This window comes from Choloepus didactylus, chromosome 14 (genome assembly GCF_015220235.1).
Source record: "Choloepus didactylus isolate mChoDid1 chromosome 14, mChoDid1.pri, whole genome shotgun sequence".
NCBI lineage: Eukaryota > Metazoa > Chordata > Mammalia > Pilosa > Megalonychidae > Choloepus > Choloepus didactylus.
This window is the reverse complement of record NC_051320.1, coordinates 49,787,594-49,815,314: the sequence shown is the minus strand read 5'-3', so window position 1 is coordinate 49,815,314 and position 27,721 is coordinate 49,787,594. Positions and strand designations below refer to the sequence as shown.

General features: G+C 32.5%; 2 protein-coding genes and 1 non-coding gene across 7 annotated transcripts in view; 2 read left to right on the top strand and 1 right to left on the bottom strand.

Moving 5' to 3' along the window:
* The window catches only part of RAD54B (RAD54 homolog B), a 177,217-nt gene that overhangs the window by 80,257 nt on the left and 69,239 nt on the right, over positions 1-27,721 (top strand). For 4 of the 5 annotated variants that reach the window (XM_037803339.1, XM_037803335.1, XM_037803338.1 and 1 more), the window contains exons 4-6: positions 17,953-18,147; positions 20,474-20,752; positions 23,506-23,668. In XM_037803339.1, the coding sequence (XP_037659267.1) occupies positions 17,953-18,147; positions 20,474-20,752; positions 23,506-23,668 (637 nt within the window). Of the gene's footprint in view, positions 1-6,524; positions 6,571-10,172; positions 10,237-17,952; positions 18,148-20,473; positions 20,753-23,505; positions 23,669-27,721 lie in introns of those variants that run through there. The other variant, XM_037803340.1, reaches the window with a different exon arrangement.
* Positions 2,166-7,746, top strand: LOC119509364 (fibrinogen silencer binding protein). The gene is made up of 2 exons (XM_037803341.1): positions 2,166-2,749; positions 6,525-7,746. Exons 1-2 carry the CDS (start codon positions 2,376-2,378, stop codon positions 7,048-7,050), a joined length of 900 nt encoding a protein of 299 aa, XP_037659269.1. The 5' UTR covers positions 2,166-2,375; the 3' UTR covers positions 7,051-7,746.
* Positions 15,267-15,368, bottom strand: LOC119509699. Its single transcript, XR_005211762.1, has one exon. It is a non-coding gene; the product is annotated as a U6 spliceosomal RNA (small nuclear RNA).

Below are 27,721 nucleotides of genomic sequence, written 5' to 3'. Positions count from 1 at the left end.
TATATCAGATGCTCTTTTGAGTATTTTGTAAGGTAGATTCTGAGAAGTAAAACTACTGAGAATTTAGAAGATTTTATGTACTTCTATTAAGATTCTGAGAAGTAAAATTATTGAAAAGTTAGAAGATTTTATGTACTTCTATTAAGATTTCATGTATTTCTATTAAGATGTTAATAGATATGTTACTGAACAAAAGTAGGGGGTTCTCTGCCTGATGCACTCAAATGACCAATTCCTGAGACACCAGGGATTCAAAGAGAGAGAGTTGATTGCTAAGTAATAGAAGATCTGTCTCCCCTAGTCTGAGGAGTTTAGGGTATTTATGGATTCACTCAAGGGAAGCTGGAGAGGTTACCATTACAATAGCGAGTATAAACAAGGGCTGGAAATAGGCTAGAATAACCATCACAATAGTAAGTATAAACAAGAGCTGGGACTGGTTCAGCAAGTTTCAGTAATTTCAAGTATTAACTTTTGGCTATTGTACAATATACTGGAAAGTTAAAAACAATCTATATAATGATTCAGTAATCATAATCAAAATGCCATTTTACGCTTACACTCCCATTATCAATACAGAACAGTACTTTCCCCTACATCTTCATCCATTCTTGTCATTTCCAGTCTTCCAACATTTTGCCAATCCTATGGATAAAGATCTTTTTTAGTATACATTTCTCTGATAAGTAGGAGAGTGAACATTTTTGATATTTTTATTATCATTTCATTTTTTAACATAATATCAGTATGCCTTTGGGAAATAACAGAAAATGTTATCTATAGAAACTATATACCCTAACCATGGTCTTGCTTGATTTTCTTTTTTGAAAAGCTCAGAAAAAAGTTAAAATGACTTTAAGTATCTGTGGTGAAGTTGTTGTTGGGCTGGGTCAGTTTCAATTTGCGTCTGTATGGAAAGGAATTATTGGCAGTACTATTAGTTTTCTACAATTTATGGAGCTGTAAAACTGTTCTAAAACAGTGAAAGGCTACCATCACTGTAGAAGCAGATTACCCAGTAGGGTACACAAAACAATGCCTGGCATTTCTTAAGACACCCAGCAATCTTCACTTTTTTTCCTGACAGTTAACACATTTAAAGCTTCTAGCACATTGTCTGGCTCATAGTCAGAGCTCAGTAAATTTAATTTGCTTTTCTTCTGTTGAGAGAATGACAAACAGGATAATTAAGAATTTCTGTCGAACTACAATCCCCTGGATAGGGCCTATATCTCACTTTGTTTTCATTGTGCCTTGAATGGTGCTTAGGAGCATGTTTATTAGGTATTCAGTATGTGATTGGATGGAACTGTGTTCAAGTATGTTTTAATTCATTCCCGTATCTGGAGAAACAAGAGAGAATAGGCTCGTTTTGTTACCTTGTTGTTTATCTTATGTTTTCAACTGGGATTTGAAAATATATTCGAAGTATGCAAAATGGTGCCCTTGTAAATGTCTGGCCTAGCTGATGCCTTTCATAGTTCAAATTGTGTGAGTATAGCTAAATAAAAAGTCCTACTGTAATAGCAAATGAGTATTTGGTGTGTGCAGTCTTACGGTGTGATCATGAATGGTGATTTTTACACATGGTAAAGCAGGCTAGCATATTCACATGGGATAATCCATTGCTTTAAAAACATCCATTTTGGTCTGTTTTTTTAGATTGTTTTCACCAAAAATTTCTTGTTAAATAACTGAAAAAATATGCATGGGCTAATGTAGACTAAAATGAAGGAGAAGCTTAGCTTTGCTGTGGATTCTGAGTCTGGGTGTAACCTAACTAGCTAGAGGATATGCAATTTCTGATTGACAGCAGGACTAGCATTATGCAAATTTTGTAAGAGAACTGCAGCTCAGAAACAGTGATTAGGGGCTCTGTGGAATCACCACTCACATCTTTAGTTTTTCATTTTTCTGTGTACTGGATTTGTAAACAAATAGCACAAAACAGTTCCTCTTTTGTTTTTATTAAAGTGATAACTGCAATGCAGTTTCCATCTATCAGCAAGGCATACATGTTGCAGAAATCCGATACTAAATTAGCTAATTTTTAGCTGTGTTCCATGCTTATTTCTAGACCTTTGTGTATTAAATCCTGTCTCTAGCTGTTCTCTTTATACACAAAAGTGTTTTGCTTGTGCCTTCCTGTATTCTTCAGTGAAAAGCTTTATGTAGGTCAGGCTTGGCTTAAGCAGATTTCCTGAACCTGCGTCAGCTTAAGCTGGAGGAATTTTAATAAACCCTCCCCTGTAGGCGTGGGCCTAAATGAGGCTAGCCTAGTTAAGCCTGATCTTTTTCTGTTTGTGAAAAGAGCTGAGCAGAGCTGGAAGCTGCATGGTGGTTTCCGAAACTGCCTACTTAATTTGAAAAGAACAATGGTAGGAAAGGCTAGATCTTCCAATTTTACCTTATCTGAAAAGCTTGATTTGTTAAAGCTTGTGAAACCATATGTTAAAATTCTTGAAGAACATACCAATAAACATTCAGTAATAGTGGAAAAAAATAGATGTTGGGATATCATAGCAGTTAACTATAATGCAATTGGAGTAGAACGCCCTCCTCGAACAGCGCAGGGCCTACGCACCCTTTACAAAAGGCTCAAAGAATATGCCAAACAGGAGATATTGCAGCAAAAAGAGACCCAGTCAGATTTTAAAAGCAATATTTCTGAGCCAACCAAGAAAGTTATGGAGATGATTCCCCAGATTTCCAGTTTTTGCCTGATAAGAGACAGGAACCACATACAAAGGTAAGCTTTATTTTATTTTGTTGTGGAAAATTATGGCGCCTCCTATCTATTGGGCTTTGGCTTAGCTGTGATAGAGATATGCATTGTAAGCATCCCCACTAGGGGAGCAATGAATAGAGTCTTTGTTTTGCATTCTTAAAAGAGGAAAGTGAGGCTCTAAGGAATTTTTCTGCTGCATTTTGTTTAAACCACTTTTTGCTGTCTTTCCCTCTGTTGCCCCTCCTTCTGTAGTTTCTAAGGGTTAGGTAGAGAATAAATGGGATGAAATTTGTGACATCACCTATAAAACTTTTTAAGCTTAAAATTAAATTATTTAAATTGCTTCTGAGATACCTTTTGCTCATTTTGTTAAAGATTATATTTCATTGGGATTTTCAATTTTATACATGATTTATACAGAGTTAGCAGTTTTAGGAGAAAGGGAACTTTTGCTTTTGTAATCTTAACCTTTTTGTGAATCGTCACTATACAGTTATTGAATATATCTGCATTGAACTAATAAATAGATGTAAAATCAATAATTAAGTAAACTTTATAATGGCATGACTGCATATTTTAAGATGGTTTAAATTATTTTTCTAACTTATATTTAAAATTATAAAGATGAACACAAGGAAAGGGAGTTAATGCATAATTAGGGATTCAAATTACTTAATAAAATTAGAAGGTTTTTCTTTTTAATGTTCATTAATGATCTGGTTTCACTTTGAACATGGTTCATACAAAAAAGGGTAATCTTGCATATACTGCTTTGCAAAGATAGCAAACTAATAATCTTAATATACTCATAAGAACAACTGGGTTCTTTGAGTGTTAGAAATAGTCAGATTTTGGGTTAAATTTGTACTCTGTGAACCTACTTGCCTATTATCTTGGTACTAATTCAAATTTTAACTCCTGGCAAAAGATAAAAATGACAGCTACATTCTTACTCTGAGCTATTTAGATTAATTTAAACACATTGTAACCTTACAAGTTGAGGGATCTTTCAAACAAAGCTTTACAATGTGCTTTCCAATTTTAAGGGAAAAAAGTCATAGAGCACAGTTTTTGATTCCCTGTGAAATCTCTTTGAAGTTAGGAGGGGAACAAGCAAAAGCAACAACTTTTGGTAGCCAAACGTATGTTATTTTGGTAATTTTCTAGGAAAATATTTTTGAGCTTAACTTCTTGCCATATTCTGCTCATTTCTAGTTGATAGTGCAATAAAAAATATCACCAGTGGGAATCCAGGACATAGATACATAGTGGATTAATTCATGGGGGTTAAAATGTTCACTTATAGAAATGATTAAATTCTAATATGCTAGAGGTCCAAAAAACTCTGCAGTAAAGTTGTTTTTATGAGATGCTACTTATTCAAAATTATTCCCCCTTGTACTGAAGAGAAAAGAGGTATACAGGCATAAAGCTTTTTCTTACAGATATAAAGCTGTGCCTTTGGGGTATTGAGTTTATCCTTTCATAATTTGAAAACTACACATAGAAACAAGTTTTAGTTAGTTGTATATTTTCTACATATAGTGAGTGTAGAGAAGAGAAATAAATATAAATATTCAAGTATCTTTACATTTTTGGTAATTGGAATAGGTATACATTGTGAGATCTTTTGGGGTACCATAATTTCTCTGATAAAATGATTTAATTGATTTATGCATATCTGCACTTAGTATTTAAACAATACCAACTTTTCAGATTTGTAAGAGGATATAGGAAATGTGCCAATTAAATGCTTGTTTATATTAGTTTGTCCATGCTTCCATTTTCTCTATATTAGCCTTTTCACTTATTATGTTTATATATTTAATGTGCTTATGCATATTTGATTATCTTGAATCTTAATCTCACAAGTTTATAGTTATTCTATAAGCTTAATTATGCTTTGATATAAATGTCTTTTTCATATTTATCACCAAACTCTCCTTTCTTAATAAGAAAAATATTACTAATTATATATTAGTTAATATATTTAAAAATATATACCTGTTTTGTAAGGATATTATTTCTACAACTCCCATTATTTTATGTCTTTATTTTCACCACTTCCTAATATCAAATTATACTTGATGATTTCATAGTCTATTTGATTTTCAAAGTTCAGATTAGAAGTCCTTCCCAGTTTATCATTTTTGTGACCTTCTCTAATTTATTTATTTTTCTTTGTTGTGCCTTACTTATAATGTTTTTGATTAAAATGGAATGGAATATTCCAGACATAAGCCATTTTATTATTTTACTTGGGACTATAATGTTTATGTTTCTTAACTGTGAGTTTCATGCTCTATTATACATACTAATACGGAATAATAATTATGTGGATTTTTAAAAACATAATTTTCATCGACTTTCCTATGCTATCCTTACTCCTTTGGATTATGTTTATATTCCTTTGCTTTTAAAAATTATCAAATGACCAAAAAGAGAATTAAAATGAAGGAATTTTTATAACATATTATGTACCTTGTTGAATTATTTCATTTGTATCTCTTAGACAAATATCTGATATAGCTGGCAATTTAATGCCATTAGTAAGTGACATATAGGGAGTTTACATTTTTTTCCCTTAGGTTCTTCTTGAACTTGCTTCAGTAATTTAATCATCCATGTAGAATGCATTCTTAACTGTTATTTTTGTAAAATGTTCTCTAAATACTTTTAAGAAAAGAATATGTCCATTAATGTTCAAATAATTGCTTTTTCCTCTATAAATTTTATTTAAAAGTTAAGCAGAAGTATCATTAAAAAACAACTAAACAGAAAGATTATATAGTTTTAATTAACACCTTAATGATATACACAAAACTATTTTTAAAATACAGTATTAGAATTTTAAGGTATGTTGAGTTTATAATTTCATAACAAATATTTTTGTCAAAGTTCAAATTGTAAAACTGTAGTTGCTTTTAATAGGAATACAAGTTTTAATGGAAATTATATATAAATACTATAAACTTCCAATATAATGCATGCAGGCCATTTAAAAACATTACAATAAAAAATTGCATCTATTCAGTCAGTCAGTCAATTCAACAGATGATGAGCACTTACTAGGTTCTAAGTTCAGTATTATGCTAGGCACTGGGTACACAGTGGTGAACTAAAACTTACTAACTTCCCATTGATTGAAAGACTAAAGAGGAACTGAGTCATGGTAAAGGATAGATAAAGGAGAAATCCCATTCCATCTGAAATGGGATAGTTAGAATAACCACATAACAGTTGGGCATACCCCAAAGACATACCCTATCTTTATTATTCTTTTGACAAATGTAGAAATGAGTATCTCCCATAGATGGCCTTGCCTCCTATGGCTCATGGGATGGGCATTGAGACCTGTTAGGGATAAATTTGAAGATGTTGGTAATTTTTAGAAGCAGGAAGTCTGGGGCTGAGGTGTGGAGACTGCAGGCCCCAGGATGCATTAAATTGCGCTTTACATAATTTAAGAACCTCACGGTTGTAGGGACAATTGGCGCTTCTTTGTAAAAATGGTTTCTATTTTTTATTTACCTCATTGGCCCTATGTAATGTTGGCCTGTCATTTTAACAGTCCAACTTTAAAGTGAAGGATGGTGGGGACCTTTATGTATGTATTGTTTAAATCCTTACCTTAATCACTTTAATTTGTTACTCCAAGGAGCAAAAAAAATTTTTGTTTAATACTTTATTGCTAAAGTTTGATGATTTAATATATATTAAATGTGATATTAATGCAATAAATATACATTTGTCTATGTTTGATTTACATTTTACAATGCTTTTCTGTGTGCTGTAGTGCAAACTTGGATGAGGAAGCACAGGCTGGTACCAGTTCACTGCAGGTAATGTTGGATCACCATCCTGTTGCTATTACAGTGGAGGTAAAGCAAGAAGAAGATGTTAAACCACCTCCTCCACTGGTTTTAAATTCTCAAGCTAGTGATACTTTAGAGCAAAGAGAAGAACATGAATTAGTACGTGTTATGGAAAGATCTTTATCACCATCACTTTCCTCTGTTGATATGAGAATGACATCGTCTCCATCTTCTATTCCAAGAAGAGATGAATTTTTTCATCATGAGAATGGAGAGCACTTTAGGTCTCTGTTAGGGTATGATCCTCAGGTTCTGCAACTGCTGAAAGAAGAGCATCAGATAATTTTAGAAAACCAAAAAAAATTTGGATTGTATGTTCAGGAGAAGAGGGATGGATTGAAAAGAAGGCAACAGCTAGAGGAAGAGCTGCTAAGAGCAAAAATTGAAGTGGAGAAGCTGAAAGCAATTCGCTTACGGCATGATCTGCCAGAATATAATAGTCTCTAAAAAACTTTTTTTTCTCTTGCAATTTGATAATTTTAATTTTGGCCAAAATAGTTTCTTTTGGGAATACGCATATTCTTAAAATGTTGTTACCCTCTACTATGGCAAAGCTTTCTTGACATGATTTTCTACTTATTAAATTTTCCTTTGAGATGTATTTAAATTTATTGATTGGTTGGCAAGGTTACATTTTTCATTGTCTTCCCTACATTTTCTTTCTAAGAAGTTTAACTGTTGGCCTTATAAATGATGTTTTATTTTGATCAATAAAATATAACATACATTATACATATATGGTCATATTCTTTTCAAGTTCTGAGTCTTCAACATTTTTAATTAGAGCTTTGAAAGCTCATTAAAGGCTTTTAAGTCAATCTGAATTAGAAGCTATGCTAACCTAATTCCAAGAAGCCAATCTAGATGATACTGATTTTTTTAAATGTTTTTTTTATTAGAGCAGTTATAGGTTTACAGAAAAATCATGCAGAAAGTATAGAGTTCCCAAATCTTCCTCCATTCACGCCCCCTGCCCCGTTTTCCATATTATTAACATTTTGCATTAGTGTGTTTACCTTTGTTGTAAATGATGAAACATAATTATAATTATATTAATTATTGTCCATAGTTTACATTAGAGTTCACTCTTTCTGTTGTACAGTTCTATTCTGGTAACATATATAATCTAAAATTAATTATTTTAGCCACTTTCAAGTAAACAATTCAGTGGTATTAAATACATTAACAGTGACATTGATATTTTATACTTTTATCTTTTGAAAGGGTAGGTCTTAGGATTTTAGGGATGGAAGGTATTTGGAGACCCCTTTTTTCTCCTTTCTTCAATTCAGAGGTAAGGAAATTAGGTCCAGAGAGCAGTCAATGACTTAACTTGATATAACAAAGCAGAGCTGGGAGCAGCACTCAGCTTTTCTGGATGTGTGTAATTTTTTCTCCTACTATTCTTAGAAGAAAAAATCCTCTAAAATATTCTCCAGATTAAAAAACTTAGAGCATTTATATAATTGAAATTGCTTTTAAAGATTGTTAGGTTTTGAAATCAGGGGAATTATATCCGTTTACCACATTCTACCCTCTTTTTTTTTGTTTTTTGCCAGCAAAATAAGATCAGATATTCTAATGGAGCTGTGATATAGGGCTGTACAATTTAAAAGTATATTTAAATGTGTTATTCTAAAAAGATTTCTTTCACAGTAAAAATCAGAGTGGACAAAATTAAAATTTTACTTAGAATGAAAATATTAGGAAAAGCATATTGTGTATGTTTATAATTCATGATATAATCTGAAGTCTTTTATGTTTTTTGTAAATATTGCTATTCTAGTATTTATGAAAATAAATAAAACCTCCACTCTTAACGTATGCATATTTATGTTAAATCTTTCATATGTATATTATTTAAGAATTTCTATTTTTGTTGGGACTCCATTGAAGAAGGGTTTTTAAGCCAAGTTTTAGAATGGAGTAGATAGAATTTCAGCAGTAAAGGGAGAAAGGGTGTTCGAAGTCAGAGTGAGCAGCGTGAAAAAAGCATAGAGCATGGGGAAAAGTGGATCAGCCAGTGCAAGCACAAAATTAGTGCTCAACCAGGTAATGTGTTTGTTGAAAGAGCCAAGTAGGGCTGTGGTAACCTGGCCCAGGAAATTTCGCTATTTGGCTCCAGCTGAAATTTTACATACAAGAGTAAGCCAGAAATCTACATTTTTATGTGAAATTTTCCAATTTTTAAAAGTTTGCAGCTAATTAAAAATGTTTTGAAACACCTTGTAGACAAACATTTAAGCAGGTCTCATTCAACCAGTGGGTTTCCATTTTGTGACCTTTGGAGTAAAGCAGTGGTTCTCCATTTGTAGATCCTAACCTGCAACGTCAGCATCCCTTGAGAACCTGTTAGAAATGTGGATTCTCAGGTCCCATCTCTTCCCTTTTGAATTTGAAACTCTGGGGGTAGAGTCCAGTAATCTGTATTTAACAGGACCTTTGGATGAGACTGATGCAAGCTAAAATTTGAGAACCACTCGAATAGAGTATTTTGGAATCTAGCTTGGTTGCCAAATCATACTTGATTCTCAAAAAGTTTTTGTTGAAAAGAAGAGAGGGTGAGATGAATTGAGGTATGCCAATTTGGAAGCTGCTTGGTGCCAATTTATAGGTTGTATTAAATGCAATTTTTAAGGAGTATGATTTAATTGAATATCTAATGGGAAGCCATTGAAGACTTTTGATTACAGGAATATGATTAGAGCTATGATTTAGGAAAGAGTGTTGTAAAAGCAGCATTTGGGGGTGGTTATTGCAGTGAGAGATAATTAAATCCCAAATTTAGTTTATGCCTATAGAAATAGAATAAAGATAAATATTATGGTACTGTTTTAATTTGTTGATAATCTAATTTCATTGGTTAAATTAAAAAGAAGGCATTTTATATCTATTTTTTTGTTGTAAAAATGCCTTGAGTATAATATGTATACTTTATCAATTTTTGTCTTCTTTTTAATCTATGTTATTACCTCTTTGGGTCTAATGAATCTTATGATTCTAATTTGAGGAACTTTTACATCTTCATAGTAAGATTTAACTTTTTGAAGTTATTGAAAGCAAACTACTATATAAAATATAATCCATAGTACAGTCTTAGCATGCTGCTACTCAAAATTGATAATGAATGTTCATCTTAAATGTTGACTTTGTACAGCGAAATCAGACTTTTCTAAAGAGTGTTTTGTGGAATATTAATTCTGTGAGATGTTTCTAGAAAAGAGTTCTGTGTTCAATAAAGCACATTCTTTTTTGGAGCTTAAGTTTCACAGTCAGCATGAAGATAAAAATTATAAAAAAAATTACCCTTGAAAATCCTTTTGCTGCCCCTATACTGCTGTAAACATAGATTGCTACAGTCACATTTCACTCCAGCATTGTCCAAGATTGTTATTTCTTTGGTTGTGTCAGGTGACATAATTTGTTGGCATGGAAGGACTGTGTAGAATTTCAATAATCTTTATATCTTTTTAAACTAGAATTACATGCGTTGCAGTGAGTTTTCTGCAGTATATGATTCTGCTCCACTGTATGACTACATCTTGTTGCCCTTCAATGTTCCATCATAGGTGTGCACAAAGGAATTCCAGTATAAAGAAAACTACTTATTTGACCATAGAAACCTATTTGGAGGTAATGTGTATTGTCATCTTGCAGAATATTTTAGGGAGATTCTGAGCTGAAGGTTTTTTCTTTTTCTTCTGTTATTGAGACTTCTTTTGAGTTTGGAAAATACTTAATCTGCTTATGTTAGCAGTTTTTGCTGAGGACAGGATTCACTAGGGACTGGGTTTAGGGAGAAATTCTGTTAGTATTAGTGGGATGCACTGAAGCCACTGAACAGCCTGTATGTATCATAGGGAACTCTTTGGGACCATGTGCTTTACCTACAAAATGTGATGCTGGGGAAAACGTCATAGAATGATTTTATTTTTTAAAATGTACACTTGATTCTGTGGAAATACAATTAATGTGAAAGGTTCACTGAGTCATAATATTATTTCATCCAATTGGCCATTTAGACAGTGGATACCCTTAATTTTGTCATCTTCCTATTTCCCCCTTGTACATATGAATTTAAATGGATACATTGTCATTATTATAACTTCTGGTTCTCTAAACTAAGCATGATTTATCATGGCATCCTGAAAAAAGTTTATGAAGTGCTTCTATTTCTAACAAATGCTAGCAGATTTCTTAAAATACACAAGTTAAATACTTTCATTTTTTGTATAGTGAGACATCAGCATGGTATTACTTCAGTTTTGAAAGATTCACATTATATTCCATCTTATGTAAAAATGTTTAATATGTGAATCTTTTCTGTGTGCCTTCTTTCAGAATACTGTTAAATTTTAAATAGACATGTTTAAATAATTTAGAGTGTAATAAGTTGTATTTAATATATACTGTGGATGATGGTTAAATGTTTTGCTAATATATTTTCTTTTAAATATAAGGTAATATACATTTTACAGATTTATGTACTTTTTGTGTGTCATGAAACAAAGAATTCAGTATGATAGAAGTAAAAATTTTGATAAAGCACAATTGAAATAAATTTATTTAGATGATTATAATATATGCCAAATGTATCATATTTAAATCATGTAACATATTTCTTTCTTTCAGATTTTAAGACCCACAGATTCTCAACCAAAAATTTTTTTGTGAATTTGATTTTAAATGCTTAAAAAATAATTCAATGAAATATGGTTGCAGTACTTCAAAAATACAAAAAAAGTAAATTTTTAAAATACGCAACCCAGCTAAACATAAACAGTCATCTAAATCTTTGTATACAATTTCAAGAAATTGGTTCAATATATTCTTATATATTTTTAAAATTGTTTGATTAAATTTAGTAGCTCTAATTTGAATTCATATTATTTGTTCTTAGTTTTCAATTGCTTTGTAAATAGTGGAAAGAAAAATAAATAAATAAAAATAAAAATACCACCCAAATCACCTCAAACCATTTAGACTAAAATTGAATCATGTGTGAATTTAACTCTGTTACAAAGATTTTCCCCTAACATTTTATTAAGAAACTTTTCCAATGTGCAGAAAAAGTTGAAAAAATTTTGTAGTGAACATTCATATATGTATATGATTCTTCAATTAATGTTTTGCTGTATTTGCTTTATCATGTATTTATCCATCAATCCATATTTTAAAAATATAAGTTGCAGATTTTAGTTAGTATCCTTTACCCTTAAACATTTCAGCGTGAGTATTATTAACTGGAGTTCAATATTTGTTTATGGTTCTTTTTTTTTTTTAAGATAAATTTTTTTTGTGGTGAACTGCACATATCTTAAGTGTACTATTCAATGAGTTTTGACAAATGGCTACACATATATAACTCCCAGCAAGACTTAGATCCATCATCTCAGAAAGTTCTCTCCTGTCCCTCCTGGTCAATTGTCTGGCACCACCTCAGGCAACCACTCTTAAATTTTTTTTTTTTTTTTTTTAATTATAGCTTAGTTTGCCTGTTCTAGAATTTCATTGAGGTGGAATCATATATTATGTACTCTTTGTTCCTGGTTTCTTTCACCCAGCTTAATCTTTCTGAGATTCATTCATGTTGTTGCTGTAGTTCATTATCTTTTTTTTTTTTAGTTCATTCCTTTTGATTGCTATGTAGTTTCTGTTGTGTAAATTACCAGTTAGTCCATTCTCTGTTGGTGAGCTTCTGCATTATTTCCAGATTTTGTCTATTATATATAAAGCTATGAATATCTTGTACAAATTTTTGGGTATATAATGCTTTCCTTTCTTTTGGGCATATACCTAGGAATGGCATTGCTGAGTTAGGGAAGAAGATACACATTTAACTTTTTAAGAACGGCCAGACCTTTTTCAAAGTGGTTGTACCATTTTACATTCCCATCAACAGTGTCTGAGCGTTGTTTTTTTTTTTTTTCTTGTAGTGAAAGTTGATGAGTAACTTTTCTAATATTTAAATTCAAAATGTTGTGCTGCAGATAATTTAGATGCCTGAGAATACAGTTTATTTATTTATTTGTTGCCATTTTTTGTACTAACTGCACATACATTCTGACATGAAATATTGAAAAAATATGATGAAATGTATAGTCCCTTCGAGGCTGATAAAGTTTCATCCTGAAAGTGGTATTTTACACAAAAAATTATCTTCTAATAGATTAATTTTGTACATAATGATACAGTTAGTTCAACATTCAAACCTTCTTATTAGATAAAGAAAATTATGGATGATTATAAGTTCTAAGGAATTTACACATTAATGTTTGTACATTTTTAGTGTAATAAAACTTTCAATCTCAAATTTATATTGCTGTTTCGTGTTAATGCCTATTAAAAATCTGGTAAGTTTTAGTAATTTTAAAACAAAAACTATAATATGTAAGAAATATTTACATTCTTTATTGAATTTGATTATATGAGTCATTTTAAATCATTGGCTTCATTGAAAACAGTGTGTGCATTTAGAATTTTTGAAGTAAAATAAGAACATTTAAGACTTGGGTTTAGGAAATGTGTAATTAAATCAATCAACCCTAGAGTGACTATGCTTAGCAGTTATTAAGATGATAATGTCCACTATTAAAATAATCATGACATTATCTTTTATCAAAGCATGTTTTCAAGCATCTTCATCTTGAGGAATCTTAACTGACAGACATTCAAGTCTCTTGTTTATGCAGACCATTTTTTTGGTAGTGATTTGGAAGTACATCACAGGGCCAAAGGGGAATCAAGTTCAGAACCAAGTTTAGAAATAAAAATTATGGTTAGAGTGGAATTGAAGGGAGGTTATTTGGGTTGTTTAGGTTATTTGGGATGTAACAAATTAATATTTCAGGTATTACAAGTAGTGTAGATAAAGGAAGTTATGTTCCATACGTGGTTAACTCCCAGTTATCTTCATTCTACTTTTTGGAATTATTTACCCTCTCTCTTACCTGCCCAGTGACTTACATATCTGAAATAGGACTAAATAGGAAAGGGACAAAGGCAAGATGATGATAGTGAACATAAAAGGAGCACTTACTACATGTTATGTACTGTTACATATATTAGCTAATCTAATGCTCCCAATTATTTTTTGAGGTAGATATTAGTATTACATTCATTTTATACATTCATAAACTTGCACAGACTTAAATAACTTGTCCAAGATAACATAGCTGGTAAGTGGCAGACTCAATATTCAGACCCAGGCAGTCTGACTCCATATAAGGCTCACATTCTTATCCTCTACTGCTGCTCTTCTGCAAAAGAAAGGGAATATCCAAGCCAGAGAGTCTTATGGTATTTCAAAGTTAATTCTCTGGATTTTCAGAATTTAATTTTGAAATCTCAAAATTTAATTATTGCCCCTTGTTCTTGTCAGCTTTTTTTTTTTTTTTGGAGTGGGGAGGGATTTGGGCATAATTGCTCCTCTTCTAGGCCCTGGGGCTACAGAGGGATATTTAACTTTGAGGATGTTATTCCCCAGTCATTTTAATGAAAATGTTCTTTTTAGCCCCTCTTTAGAGAATTCTTGAACTATTTAAGGGAGAATTATATTTTTCTCTTGGATAACCTAATAAAAAACAGGAACAAACAAAAAATGCAGAAAGGTATTGCCCATCTTTTATTCAATGTATAATGACTGCTACTGATAGAAATAAAGCAAAATAAAATTGATTAAAATTGGCTAAAATTTCAAACCATAAAATTTGTTATAGTTGTAAAACTGATGAAAGCATCCTGTCTTTTTGATAGTGTTAATAACCTCAAAGCTATCTAGGAAAATCAAGCTTGGTAAAACAAAAATAGTCTACACGTGAGAATGATCAATTATCTAAAAGCTGGTAAATTTTTTGACTAAAAGTTTATGGATTAGTACAATCTTGATAATACTTATACAAAATTTGACTTGACAAAACTGGACTTGGTGGGCATTATAGTTAGAAAAGTCATGATAGCAAAAACTAATCAGTTAAATTTGATACATAAAGTGATGAATCAGATTTTTGTTGTAAAATTTACTTGGAAAATAATTGATTCTGAAGGAAATGATTAAAATGAAAATAGAAATGGACAATAATGAAGATGAGGTCAGAGTTAATTTCTAAAACTACTTTCTCAATGCAAATATATTAATTTTAAGATAATTCTATTTTAAATATTTTCATAAACATGGAGTCAAAATGTCCCTAGAGTCAAAATGGCAGTTTGAAAAGTACCTGTTGTTCTGGGAATATGGTGGTGAACAAGACAGAAACAGACTTCTCCTTTCAGGACCTTATAGTTTAGTGGGAAAGACTAACATTAAATAATTTGTTGCATAATTAATTGCCATTGAAATGAGTACTACAAAAGTGAAGTACCAAATGCTGAGATGTCAGTAAGACAACTTGTGCTAATCTAGCTATCAGGAAAATTTAAGCTGTACAGAAGGGTGAATAGAAGTTAATTTGGATGCAGGGTATTAGAGGAAGAGAGGTAGAAGGCCCTGGGGCCAGAAGTAGCACATTTGTTTCAAGATCATTGAGACCAAAGGATTTTTTAAAAATTCAGTTTTATTGAGGTATATTCACATACCACACAATCATCTACAGTGTGCAATCAGTTGTTCACGGTACCATCATATAGTTGTGCAATCATCACCACACACACACAAAATATATATATATATAGAATGCTTCACAAATTTGCATGTCATCCTTGTGCAGGGGCCATGCTAATCTCTATCATTCCAATTTTAGTATATATGCTGCCAAAGTGAGCACACAATCAATGGATTTTAAGCAAGAGAGATTCCTGTTTAGATTTACTTTAAAAGATAAACAACTAAAATAAATGTGGAAAATGGTTCTAGGGAATGGTGGCAAGAGAGGATTTCAGTAGACCTGTTGGGAAGCAATAGTACAGTGGTCCTAACCAGAGATGATGATTCTTAAAGAGCGGAGGCAATAGAGAAGGCGAACAGTGCATGGCTTTGAGAACATGGATTTTGTGGTTGATTGTGGGACTGAGAAAGCAGAGAGTGTAATTTTCTGGCTTAAACAAGGGTGGTCATGCCTTTTGCTAAGACATGGGAAAACTGAAGGAGGAACTGGTGGAGAGAAAACAAGTGGATGTAATGAGTTTCAGGTTTATGAGACATTCCTGTGGACATGTTTGGGAGACAGTTGGCTACACAGATACTTAGATCTGGAGTTGTGATCTGGGCTACAGAAAAAAAAATATGGTTGTCAGCACATGAGTGGTATTGAAGCCATGGGAATGGATGCACTCATTTAAGGAGGAGTGTGGAGCATATTAAGAAAAGAAGGCCAAGAACTCAATTCTGAAGAACTCCAATAAATAAAGGTTAGAATGAACTGTCAAAGGTGTTTAAGAAGAAGCAACCAAAGAAGTAAGAGGAAAACTTGAAGTGTATTGGGGAAGCTACAAAAAAGTTCAATATTTTAGTGAGGAAGTAGTCAACATTGTCAAATGTTTTAGAGAACTTTGTTCAGGACTAAAAAATAACCTGTGGATTTATTGGCAAAGAGTTCATTACTCACCTTTAGCAAGATCGGTTTTGGGGGAGGACTGGACTCAAAGTCAGATTGGAATAGTTGAGGAGTTCTGGGAGTTTGAAGAGGCAAAGTGAATGGGTGCTTGAAATGGACACAGTAGGATTAGACAACTTTTTCTGGTTTTACAAGTTCCCTTTTTATGCATGCACGTGTTCTAGTTTTTCCCCGAAACATAACACTTCATAGAATAATCTTGATCTTATTTTTTCCATGCTTTGACCTTTTCCACTTTTTAGTGTGGGGGAAAAAATGGGAACTTATCAAGTAGGAGTGACTTGGTAAGAGCTCCTTACAGTCCCTGAAATAATGCACTAATTCCCCCTCTCCTTCCATATTTTCTCTCTTAAAAAAAAAAAAATCAAGTTATTATAATTCTTATGTTATCCATGATCTCAGGGTTTTCCTTTTTTCTTTTCCTCTTTAAGTAAATGGTTCACTTTAAAAGGTAAAATGATTTTATTTTGTGACTTCGATTTTTTTGATAGCTCTCTGGTCTGGTATATATTTGTTAAAAGACATAGTGAACTCTTCAGTAATGGGGGAAACAGATTTTGCTGTCTTCAGCTAGACTTCCTTTTATGTAGCCAATGCAAATCTAGTGTACATGTTAGGTGAGAAGCAGAAGCTAGGATTTAGGGTGACAGTGATCTGTATTTCTCATAGGGGTGCTGGTGTTTTATAGCTAGTCTAACTGCTAATAGAAAAAGAGAAGAGGTAAGGGAAAATGGGGAGTTTTTTCCTGTAGAAGCAAATGTTCTCTGACTTGTTTGATAGTAGATATGTTGTAGTGTAATGCTTCTAAACACTGGAAAATGCCAGTATTTAGAATATCTAATATGTGCTTTTCAATCTACTCTACTGTTGTTTTGTAGTTGTTGTTTTGGTTATTGTGTTTTGTCATTTTAAAATTGAGGTATAATTTATGTGCAGTAAAGAGAATAGACCTTAAATATTCAGTTTGATGATTTTTGTATATACCCATGCAACCAACACTCAAAACAAGTTCTTCTCTCCTGTCCCTTTCCAGTCAGTCTGCCCACTCCAGAGGCAGCACCACTTTCTGATTTTTGTCATCATAGATTAGTTTCCCTGTTGCTGGATGATTTCTGTCACATGGATTAGTTTCCCTGCTGCTGGAGTATTTTCTGAGTAATACTGGTTGAATATGTTTTTATAAGGTGATACTGGAAATGTTTTCAAAGAAAGTAGAGACTTGTAAGAAGAATCTTTTTATTTCCTGACCGTGTCCCACTGAATTCTCAGAATCAGTGTCTCCAAGTAGGCGACAAAAATATTTTAATGAAATTTGGTCTTGTTCCAACTTTGCTGTTTTACATTTCTTTGTGTTTGAAAAGATTATAGGTTTTTATTTCAGAGAATGCTGCAATCTTGTTCACTTTTCCTTGACTTGTTATGTCACTGTTCGTTAGTTTTTCAAAATAAGTGATTTTAGGTATTTTTTACATGCTATAGACTTTGAAATATTATAATTAATTCCTAGAGCTTTAAAATGTTCACAGGGATTATTATTTGTCTTCAACTGAGTTTATATGATTTTGGGATAATAAGAAACATTCATTGTACTCTCGTGGAAATGCTAGTACCTGATATTTGGATTTCTCAATTTGTAAAATGCTAATATGAGTATTATCAAATATTCTTTCAAACTTATTCTAATACAGTCTGATTTTTTGTGCCTTTATTTTTGTTTGAATGACCTTACTACTTAGATACCAGAGTCATCTTTAGTACTGTGGTTTTTAATGTATTGTATATTTTTAAATTCTAGTTCATTCAGCTTCACCAGAAATAACAGTGTCCAAGGGAAAAGAAGAGGAATCTGATAGCCTTGTTAAATATTTCAGTGTTGTTTGGTGTAAGGCTTCAAAGAAAAAACACAAAAAATGGGAAGGTGATGCTATTCTTATAGTAAAAGGAAGGTCATTTACATTAATGGATATGGAAGGCAAAGACATCGGAAGAGGTAATGTGTGAAGTTTATGATTTGGCCTAAAATTAGTGCATATCTCTGGTTATGGGACTGAGATATAATTGGGTTTTGTAAAAGGACAGATTAAAATGTTTAAAGTGACTTTTGTGCCAAAATTGTGTATGATAAAATAAAATTGTGTCATGATATTTAGTCTGACGATCTTTTGACCTATGCTAGCTCATTTCTCCAAAAATGAAATGGCCAGGTATATACAATTATTTTGACATTTTCTAAGATTAAGTTGGTTTGTCTTGGTGTCCTTAAAAAAATTTTTTTTTTTGCAGAATGTTAAGTGATTAAAAAGATGTTGGTATTGGGAGTGGGATGATACTTAATTTCAAGAATACTCATTTTAAAATCTAGAAAAAAAGAGCAAGGAGATACTGGTTAGGCAAGACCTAGTTTAATATTTCTGCATTGTAGGTTACCATTGTTTTCCTTATGAAATGGTGCCAGCATGACTTATTGTTGATACAAGTAGGCCCACAGATTCAGAGTGCCTAAACACAACTTAAGTTTATTTGCGGTTTTTCTTATTGTTCAATTTTGAGTGTGGCCCATAATTATAAAGTCTATTCTACATGTTCATTCATTCATTTAAAAATATCATAGTTTATATTTTTTGAGGAACTGTTATAAGTACCGTGCTAAGAATAAAGATTCAAAGATGAGTATAGCTTATATTTTGGTGGGGACAAGGCAATGTAATTGGTAATTAAGAAGCAGAGATAAATTATTTCCGGTCAGAACTTCTACTCAGTGTAATGGGAGCGCAGAAGGACCATTTGAAAGATGATTAATTTTGGAGATTATGGGGAATGTGCATGTACTAGACAAGAGGGAATAATATTCGCAAAGGCTCATAAGCATGAAAGAATTAGAACTTATTCAATGTTTCAGGAATGTGGTGTAAGAAGGGCAGTTGCAGAGTGACAAGAAATGAGGCTGGGCCCTAAGAAAACTGAAGGCTGAATGGTTGAAATTCCTGATAGCTTGTGATAATGCAGTTGAGCTCAACTGATCCTCATTATACAATATCCAGAAAAAAAAAATAAGTGTGGGAAAGAAAGTTCTAGAGTTATAAGTATGTCTCCTGGAGATTTAAAGAAGTTTGAGAGAGTCACTACTATGGGTCAAAGTGAAATGAGAGATCCTGGAGTTAGAGAAACTTAAAAGTGCCTCAAAATTAAAAGATTATCCTTGTCTCCCATTTCCATGTAAAACTAAGATTAGCAGTATCTGGATTCTGTGTGATGATAAAATTGTAATCTTCATGAATTTGGAGAGGTCAAATTGCAGAGACCGTAGTTTGGGGGATTGAGGGGTTGTTTTTAAGAATACCAGCTGAGTAATTTATCCCTATATTAGATCAATAAAATTAAAGAAGTATTTACTGTAAATTACTTAAGAATGTATGCTAGTTACAAATTGGTACAGATTATAAATTTTAGCCCAGTTTTAGTAGGGCAAATTATAGCACTTTCCAACCTGTTGAACAGGGTCTCATTTTCTAAAATACGACAGTTTTTAGTAATTTTTAGAAACTTAAAATGTTTATAGTATACACAGTTTTGCCTTTCCTAATGGCACAGTAATTATGCAATTAGTGTAGGTTAATGAGCTCACTCAAAATATACTTCTGTCTTTTTCATGTTTATTTTCCCTAGCTCCCTTACACATGACAATGCTTAGTAAGTGTCTGTTGAATTAATACTAATTCAAAAAAACTTGAACTTTTAAATATCCCCCTTTTTTTATTAAAGAGCTAGAACTTGGAATAGCAGTGGCCTCTTGCTACAGCTATATTTTAACTTTCCTATCTTATGCAGAACAATTCAGTACTAGTTGTGGTAGCAGTTGTTACCATTGCTGGTTCTACTTCATGTTTCCAGTAGTTTCCAAGTGCAAATATAGAAGCCACACTGTTTTTCTGGTTTGTTCACAAAGAAGGGTCCCTATAGCTTACCAGTCCCATTTCCTGGCTTGATTTTCCACAGACTAGAGATAGCAAAACTGTAAGAACGTATGCTGTATTTTCAACAAAATAAAGTCTTGCTTTCTCTAAAGCTTGGCTAATTTCTATAGCTGTATTAGTATTTATTTCTTCATATTTTTAGTTTTTTTTTTTTTTTTTTAATCCAAACAGTAAATTATGTTTCTGGGAAGTGGGTTATACAAGGCTATTTGAATTTGAAACGTGGTTTTCATTTCCTGTATTGATATAATGTAAGAGAAGGTGACTTTGGTATCACTAATTAGGTAACCTTAGAGTGGAGTGTCAGTAAATTAAATAAATTTTTTTCCTCCTCAATATAAGGCATTGGATATAAATTCAAAGATCTTGAAAAGATTGATGAGGGACAGACACTGATGATTGGTGGAAAAGAAATAGAAGTCATGGGTATAATCTCTCCAGATGACTTCACCAGTGGCAAGTGTTTTCAGCTTGGTGGAGGAAGTCCTGCTATCTCAAGTTCTCAGCCTGCTATGAAGTGTTTCTCTCAACCTTTCAAAAGTGTTTGTAAACCAAGTTCAAAGGAAAATAGACAAAATGGTTTCCAACATTGCAAACCTCGCCATGACCCATATGCACCAAGTAAGATTTTTAAAATAGTTTGTATATTCTGCTTTTTATTGTTAAAAGATTTTTGGTTTGTGAATTTCAGGTTTAGAGTTTGTTTTCAAGTTAAAATGTATATTCTTCAGATATATAATCTGACGCAAGGGATAATTTTGAAGTAAAAAATATTATTTGGGAATTATTTCAATGTAAATGTATAATCCCAAGAATCCTAAAATACTATATATGTGTTGAAGGAAGAATATGTAAATGGATGTATACATACATGTGTGCCTAAGTTTTAATAAAATGACAACTTTATTAAGGAGAAAAATTAGTAAATTCATGAATCAGAATTATCTTTATGCTACTGGTTATATGCATCAATGTATAAAAATGTTAGTGAGATGTCGTGCAAAGAATTCAAATTTTACTTGTGAAAATTCAATTAAATCAGTTACTTTTCACATTAATGTGTTTAATTTAAAAATCACATTAAGAAATGAAATGGTTTCAGTCTGTTCTTTTATACTAATTGTTCATTCAATAAATATTTTAGTGTCTTTTATGCATTGGCCCATCGGTAAAACTGACTTCTCAGAGCTTCTAATTTGGTGAGGAGACAGGCAAGTAAATTTGAATTATAGTGTAGAAGATGCGTAAGTTAGAAGGTAGAGTAGACGTCTTTAATAAAAGAAGTAAAATAAAAGTATATGAAATAACGTAATTATCGTTCCCTTTTGCAAGTATTATAGAAACGTAATGTTTTTGAGTTAAACAGACCTTTGAGGATCAAATTCAAACAATCAATATCATGATTGGGGTAAAAATCCAAAATTTCAAATTTCTACTTCTTCAATATTAGCTTACTCCAGAGACTTAATTGAAATATAGAGAGTAGAAGCTTATGGTTGTATTTTTCTTTTTATCCAAATATTTTATCTATCTCACCAGCTCTTTTAACAACCTTCCTTCTCTCTTCTACTTCCTTTTTTCTCTGCCTTTCTATTACACAGGGGAGGGCTATGGCAGAACTGAACCTCGTGGAGTAGTCACTTAACCTCACTAATGTTTTTCGTCTTCATCTGTAAAATGTGGATCCTAATACCCACCATGGAGACTTAGAGTGCCTGGCATATACTGCATCCAATAAATATTTGTGATTGAGGGAATGAAAAATTTTATTGTAATATATATATATATGTATACACACATGTATGTATATATGTGTGTATGTATATATTTGTAGATATATACATTTATATGTGTACTTGTGTGTATATTTGTGTTTATATATATGAAAGCAGTTTGTATAAATGCTTCATCTTATTATCATTTATTTATCTTTTATCTTATTTAGTTATCTTATCCTGCCAAGGGTAGAATTATACTTAAAGTGTGAGAGATTTTGTTAGCATTAAATGATGTGTTATCATAGTGAAGGTAAAGGGCCATCTTAAAATTTGAACTGATGTCCAGTTATCATGAATTATTTAGGTTTTATCTTTCTTGAAGATGGGTGCTTTGTTAGATGATTTCCTAGACCCTGTGGTCCCTCTTGCTTGAGCAGTGTATGATCTTCTCTATCTTTATCTTCTCTTTTCCCCCTTTGTCTTTTTTATAAGATAGAAAGAAATGGGGCCATTTCTTAGTTGGAAATTCACAAGGCATACAGTCTTGTTTTGCTCTGGGATACAGAGAAAGGCCAAGGGCTAAAGTTTCCATTTTCTCTCCCTAATGCCCTAGCTACCAGAAATTGACCTTTAAGATGAGAGTTCCTTTCAGTTGCTCAGAAACCTAGGACGATCCACAGAAAACCTGTCCTCTGGATAACTGCTAATGTTTAAACATGACCAAACTCTTTATTTCTGTGACTATGTATTTCCTCATTGGTGGATATTTTATTTAATCTCTTGGAAGCTATTTCTTTTTATCCTTCTCTTCTCATCTCCTTGTTCTTAACTTCTTTCCTTTTTGTTTGTTTATTTTTAATCTAGTTCAGTTTTTAACCATGAGTAGACTTGCAGAAATATCCCAAAAATAGTTTTGATGGGTATTTTGATTTTGATTATCTGATGTCAGATTTATCAGTTGAGACCTACTTTCAAGTTATATTTCAATTTGTCTTTTTTGGGTGATATTTAAACAAATCTTTTAAATAGTATATTTCTAAAGAATTATATTATTATTTGGTTATTTCATGCTGCTTTGCTAACGTTCATTAATTTGACATTCATGAATGCAGTAATTAACTTTTTAACCAAATAATGATGGCTAAGTCAATGGAAAATTTGTCATCCTTCTTTTTCTTCTGAGTAATAAGAGTAGTGGTCACTGTTAGCATGTGCCAGATTGAAAATAAAAGGAATGTTTATGAAAGAACAAGAGACTCCGAACATTGGCAAATATATCTTGGCAAAGTTCCATTGTGTTCTTTCTGTGGAAATAGTTGTTTGCTCTGAATACTGTACTGTTGGATGCTGGACTGACCCATTCTCAGCATTAGATGAGTTCCTTATTAGACAATAGTGAATTTCAGTGTTTTTGAAGCATTTGTGTGCATATGAAGTCTTTGTAATTCTTTGCATGAAATCTTACATAAATAGTCTTAAGATTTTCTTTTTAAATTTTGTATGCTTGCTTAGCATTATTTTTAATGATTTTCAAATATTTGCGTTGCAAATGATGGCAAAAAGTTGTACCTTATGAGTAATTAAAGCAAGATAATGCAGTTGTTGGCAAAGTGAAATTACAGTACATTTTAATTATACTTTTACATTTTTCTCAAGATTCCCTTGTTATGCCACGGCCAGACAAGAATCATCAGTGGATGTTCAATAAGAACTGTTTCCCTATTACGGATGTAGTGATAGATCCTTACCTTGTCTGTCATCTTCGACCACATCAGAAAGAGGGAATCATATTCCTTTATGAATGTGTGATGGGAATGAGGTAGGAAAAGAAATAATTTTTTAGCCCATCCAAGTTTTGATTTAACCTGTAACATAATAATGGTTTTCTAGGAAGATACTGATATAATGAGTCTCGGAAGTACACCATGAGTTTAGTTGGTAGAAAAGTATGAATGGTATTTTTTCATGCACTTATTCCAAAGGTGTGTTGTCTTAGTTTGTCAGGGCTCTATGACAAATATCGAAGAATGGATTGGCTTAAACAACAGAAGTTTATTGTCTCACAGTTTTGAAAGTCCAATATTAAGGTATAGACAGCCATGTTTTCTCCTAAGCCTGGTGGCTGCATCTGTCGCATTGGTGATCTTCCTTTTTCTGTCTCGTCCTCTGATTTCTACTCCTCCTGCTCAGTCATCTCTTTGTACCGACTCCAGTCATAATGACAGAAGGCCCATCCTCATTCAGTTTGGCTTCACCTTAACTAATAACATATTGAAAATCCTGTTTTCAAATGGGCTCAGACCCACAGGACCTGGGCTTAAGATGCTCAAGCCTTTTGTGCAGTACATGATTCAAGCCCCACATAGTTCTTGATAGGTGTTATGTGCCAGGAACTGGGCATACAAGTGTCAGAACCATGGTGCTTACTCTTAAGTAGCTTATAAAGTATTTGTGAAAATAGGTAAAAACAGCCAACCTTAATGTAGTACAGTAAGAGCTCACCAGGAGTATGATAAATAGTTGTGGGAGCAAAAGGGAAGAAGCCTTTAATTCTGCTTGGAAGGAATATGAAAGAAGGCTTTCTTATCTCTCTGGTATCTCTTTTAAAAAAAGGAGTGCTTCTTTTTTCAATTAGAGAAGTTGGAGGTTACAGACCAGTCATGCACAAAATACAGAGTTCCCATATACCTCCCTGCCCGCATTAACACCTTACATTAGTTTGATACATTTGTTACGGTTGATGAAAGCGTATTATTATGATTGTGTTATTAACTATGGTCTGGAATTTACATTAGAGTTCACTGTATTGTATAGTCCTATTTTTTAAAAAACTTTTGTTTTAGTAACATGTGACCTAAAATTTCCCATTTTAACCACATTCAAACACAGCGTTCCACTAGACTACAGAATTTCAAAATAGTTGATTCAGACAGTTTTTACTATTTTAATAATTGTTTTGGTGGAGGGAGTCATTCCTGGACCTTCCTACTCTGCTTTCTTTCCACAGTCCATTCCCCTGCTTTTTATTGAATAAAGAGTACTAGTGTTCTTAAAGGATATTTTGGAAGATGGGGGGTGGGGGTGGGGAGCACAAACCAGAAAGAAGAAAACAACAGTCAAGGTGTTTGCTGACATCTTGGTCTATTTCCTTCCAGTCCTTTTTTGTTTTGTTTTGTTTTTGCTTTTAAATACATAAGCTCTTGATTTTTTAAAATGTCATTTAATAGGGAGTTGGAAATGTAGATTCCCCTTAGCTCTTATAGCCCCTTGAATGATGACAGGTTAAGAGAATACTGTCTTCTAGAAACTTTAATTAAACTCACCTTCCATCTCAAATCCGCTCTTTCTTTTGGAAATCTCATCTCCATTGGACGTGAATTATACTTGATTTCTTTTATCTCACCTTTTAAGTCTAATCAAAACTGCCCTTTTAATTATTTTAACCTCCTAATTAACATCTGAGTCCTAATCTTTTCTGGCAACAGCTTCAGTAACTGGTGTAATAAAAATATCATATAGTGCTGGTTTGAATCTATTATGTACCCCAGAAAGCCATGTTCTTTTTTTCTTTTAATGTTTTCATTTTTTAAAAATTTTTTTAATAATTCAATTTTATTGCGATATATTCACATACCATGCATTCATACAAAGCGTACAGTTGTTCACAGTACCACCATATAGTTGTGTATCCATTACCCAAATTAATTTTTGAACATTTTTGTTACCACACACACAAAAGTAATAAGAATAAAAATTAAAGTGAAAAAGAACAATTAAAGTAAAAAAGAACACTGAGTGCTTTTTTTTTTTTTTTTTTTTTTTTTGCCCCTGTTTTTCTACTCATCCATCCATACGCTGGACAAAGAGGAGTGTGATCCACATGGCAGAAAGCCATGTTCTTTTAATCCAATCTTGTGGGTACAGTCTTATTGTGGGTGTTACTTTTTGATTATATTATTTCTATTGAGATGTGACCCTACCCATTCAAGGTGGATCTTAATTATTGTTTACTGGTATCCTCTATGAGTGGATAAGAAAGCAGAGACATTTTGAAGATAGCTCAGAGAAGCTAGGAGAGATAGAAGCCCAGAGACAGTTTAGAGAAAGCCATTTTGAAACCAGAACTAAGGAGAAGAAGGACTAGTAGACGTCGCTGTGTGCCTTCCCATGGGACAGAGGCAGAGAAGGTATTTACTTCTTGATGCCTTAATTTGGACATTTTCTTGGCCTTAGAACTATAAATTTGCAACCTAATTTTGCATTCAGCAGTTTTAGGAAACTGGAACATATTTTATCCAGACTATTGCAGTGCCTTGTAACTTGTGTATCTGCTGATGCCCTTCAAATCCATTGTACAAATCTGTACCATCAGCTTGATTTTTTTTTTGAAAACTAATACTGAACTTAACATTCCCTTGCTTAAAATCATTCACAGACTTTTAGAACTTAGAGCAGTGTTTCCCAATCTGTGTTGTGCACTTCACTGGTGGTATGTGAAAACTTTTTAGGTGGAATGTGGAGAAGCCTTGTCTTTTTATTTGAATAGTGGTATACTTAGTTAATGAGTATAAAAAATGAATTTTTTTTAAAAGAATAAAAAATGAATTGTTTTAAAGAAAAATAATAAATAGTAGACAGATGGTATCATGTGTGGCAAAAAATCATGATGATGGTAGTCATGAAAGATGATGTTTGCGATAAGCTGGCTGTTACAGTTTGTTAATGCTGCTGTTATGCAAAATACCAGAAATGGATTTTTTTTTTTTTTAGATAAGTAGATCTGAAAACTGTTTATCATCATCCACAAAGTACTGAAAAATAATATCCATGAGATTCCATTCAAATTTTGACAGACAAAACATAAACTGGATTTAAAGTTCTGTATTAAAAAACAAAACAAAACAATAGTACAGTTTGCATTATGGGGCAATTAAAATAACTGTTTCATTTTTGAAGACCTGACGCTAAAAAGAATGAAAACTATGTAAGAGATCATTCTATAATTGTTCTGTTTTGCTCTTCTTCTTCTAAGAATGCAGTCTTTTTAGGAGACAGACAGCAAGCTGGTCAAGTTATGTTTAAGACATTTACCTATACTTGGCCAGAAGTTTCAGAGGCTTATTATACATGCTGGCTAGTATAAACTCTCATGTTATATATGAACATTTTCCCAGTAATATTCTTAAGTTGTGTCTCATTTATCTTCCTTCTTAAGAACAGCACAGGCTTATTTTATATACTTAGAAAATCTGTAATAAACTACAGAGTTTACTAAGAGTAGAGGTACTCTGGTTACTGTTGAAAATGATAATATTAAATAAGAACACAATCCTTACCAACACAAATTGAAACCCCGTTTTCCCCAATAAAAAAGCTAGCCCGAAAAAGGTCTCATTCTATAAAGATTTATCGTTTCCAAATCACAGTGTAAGGAACTTGAGTAATTTACTAATTTTGTTTTCTACTCTGTGCCTTAAAGATACCTCACTAAAAACTGGTATCTGACACAACAGAAGACATTTGCAGAATGTAATATTGTAGTGACAGTACTGAGGTTGATTGTTTGGTTACATCTTAATTATTTATGTAGAACATTGGTCCAATAACATGAAAGTAAAGAACAGCAGCTGGAAATTTATCTCACTGTTCAGAGATAAAAGGGTTAACTACTCTTTCCATTATTTTCTGCATGTAAGTCCTTTTTCATTTTGAAATCTGATGGCAATTAAATTCTGGCATTGTTCCAAGCTATTGCATGATACTGAAGGCCATCACTATACAGCACACTGCAACATAAGGACTCTTTCGTTCACCATTTTTGGCACACTTCCAAAATATGCCCAACCATCCAGTTTAATTCTTTCCAGGAGGC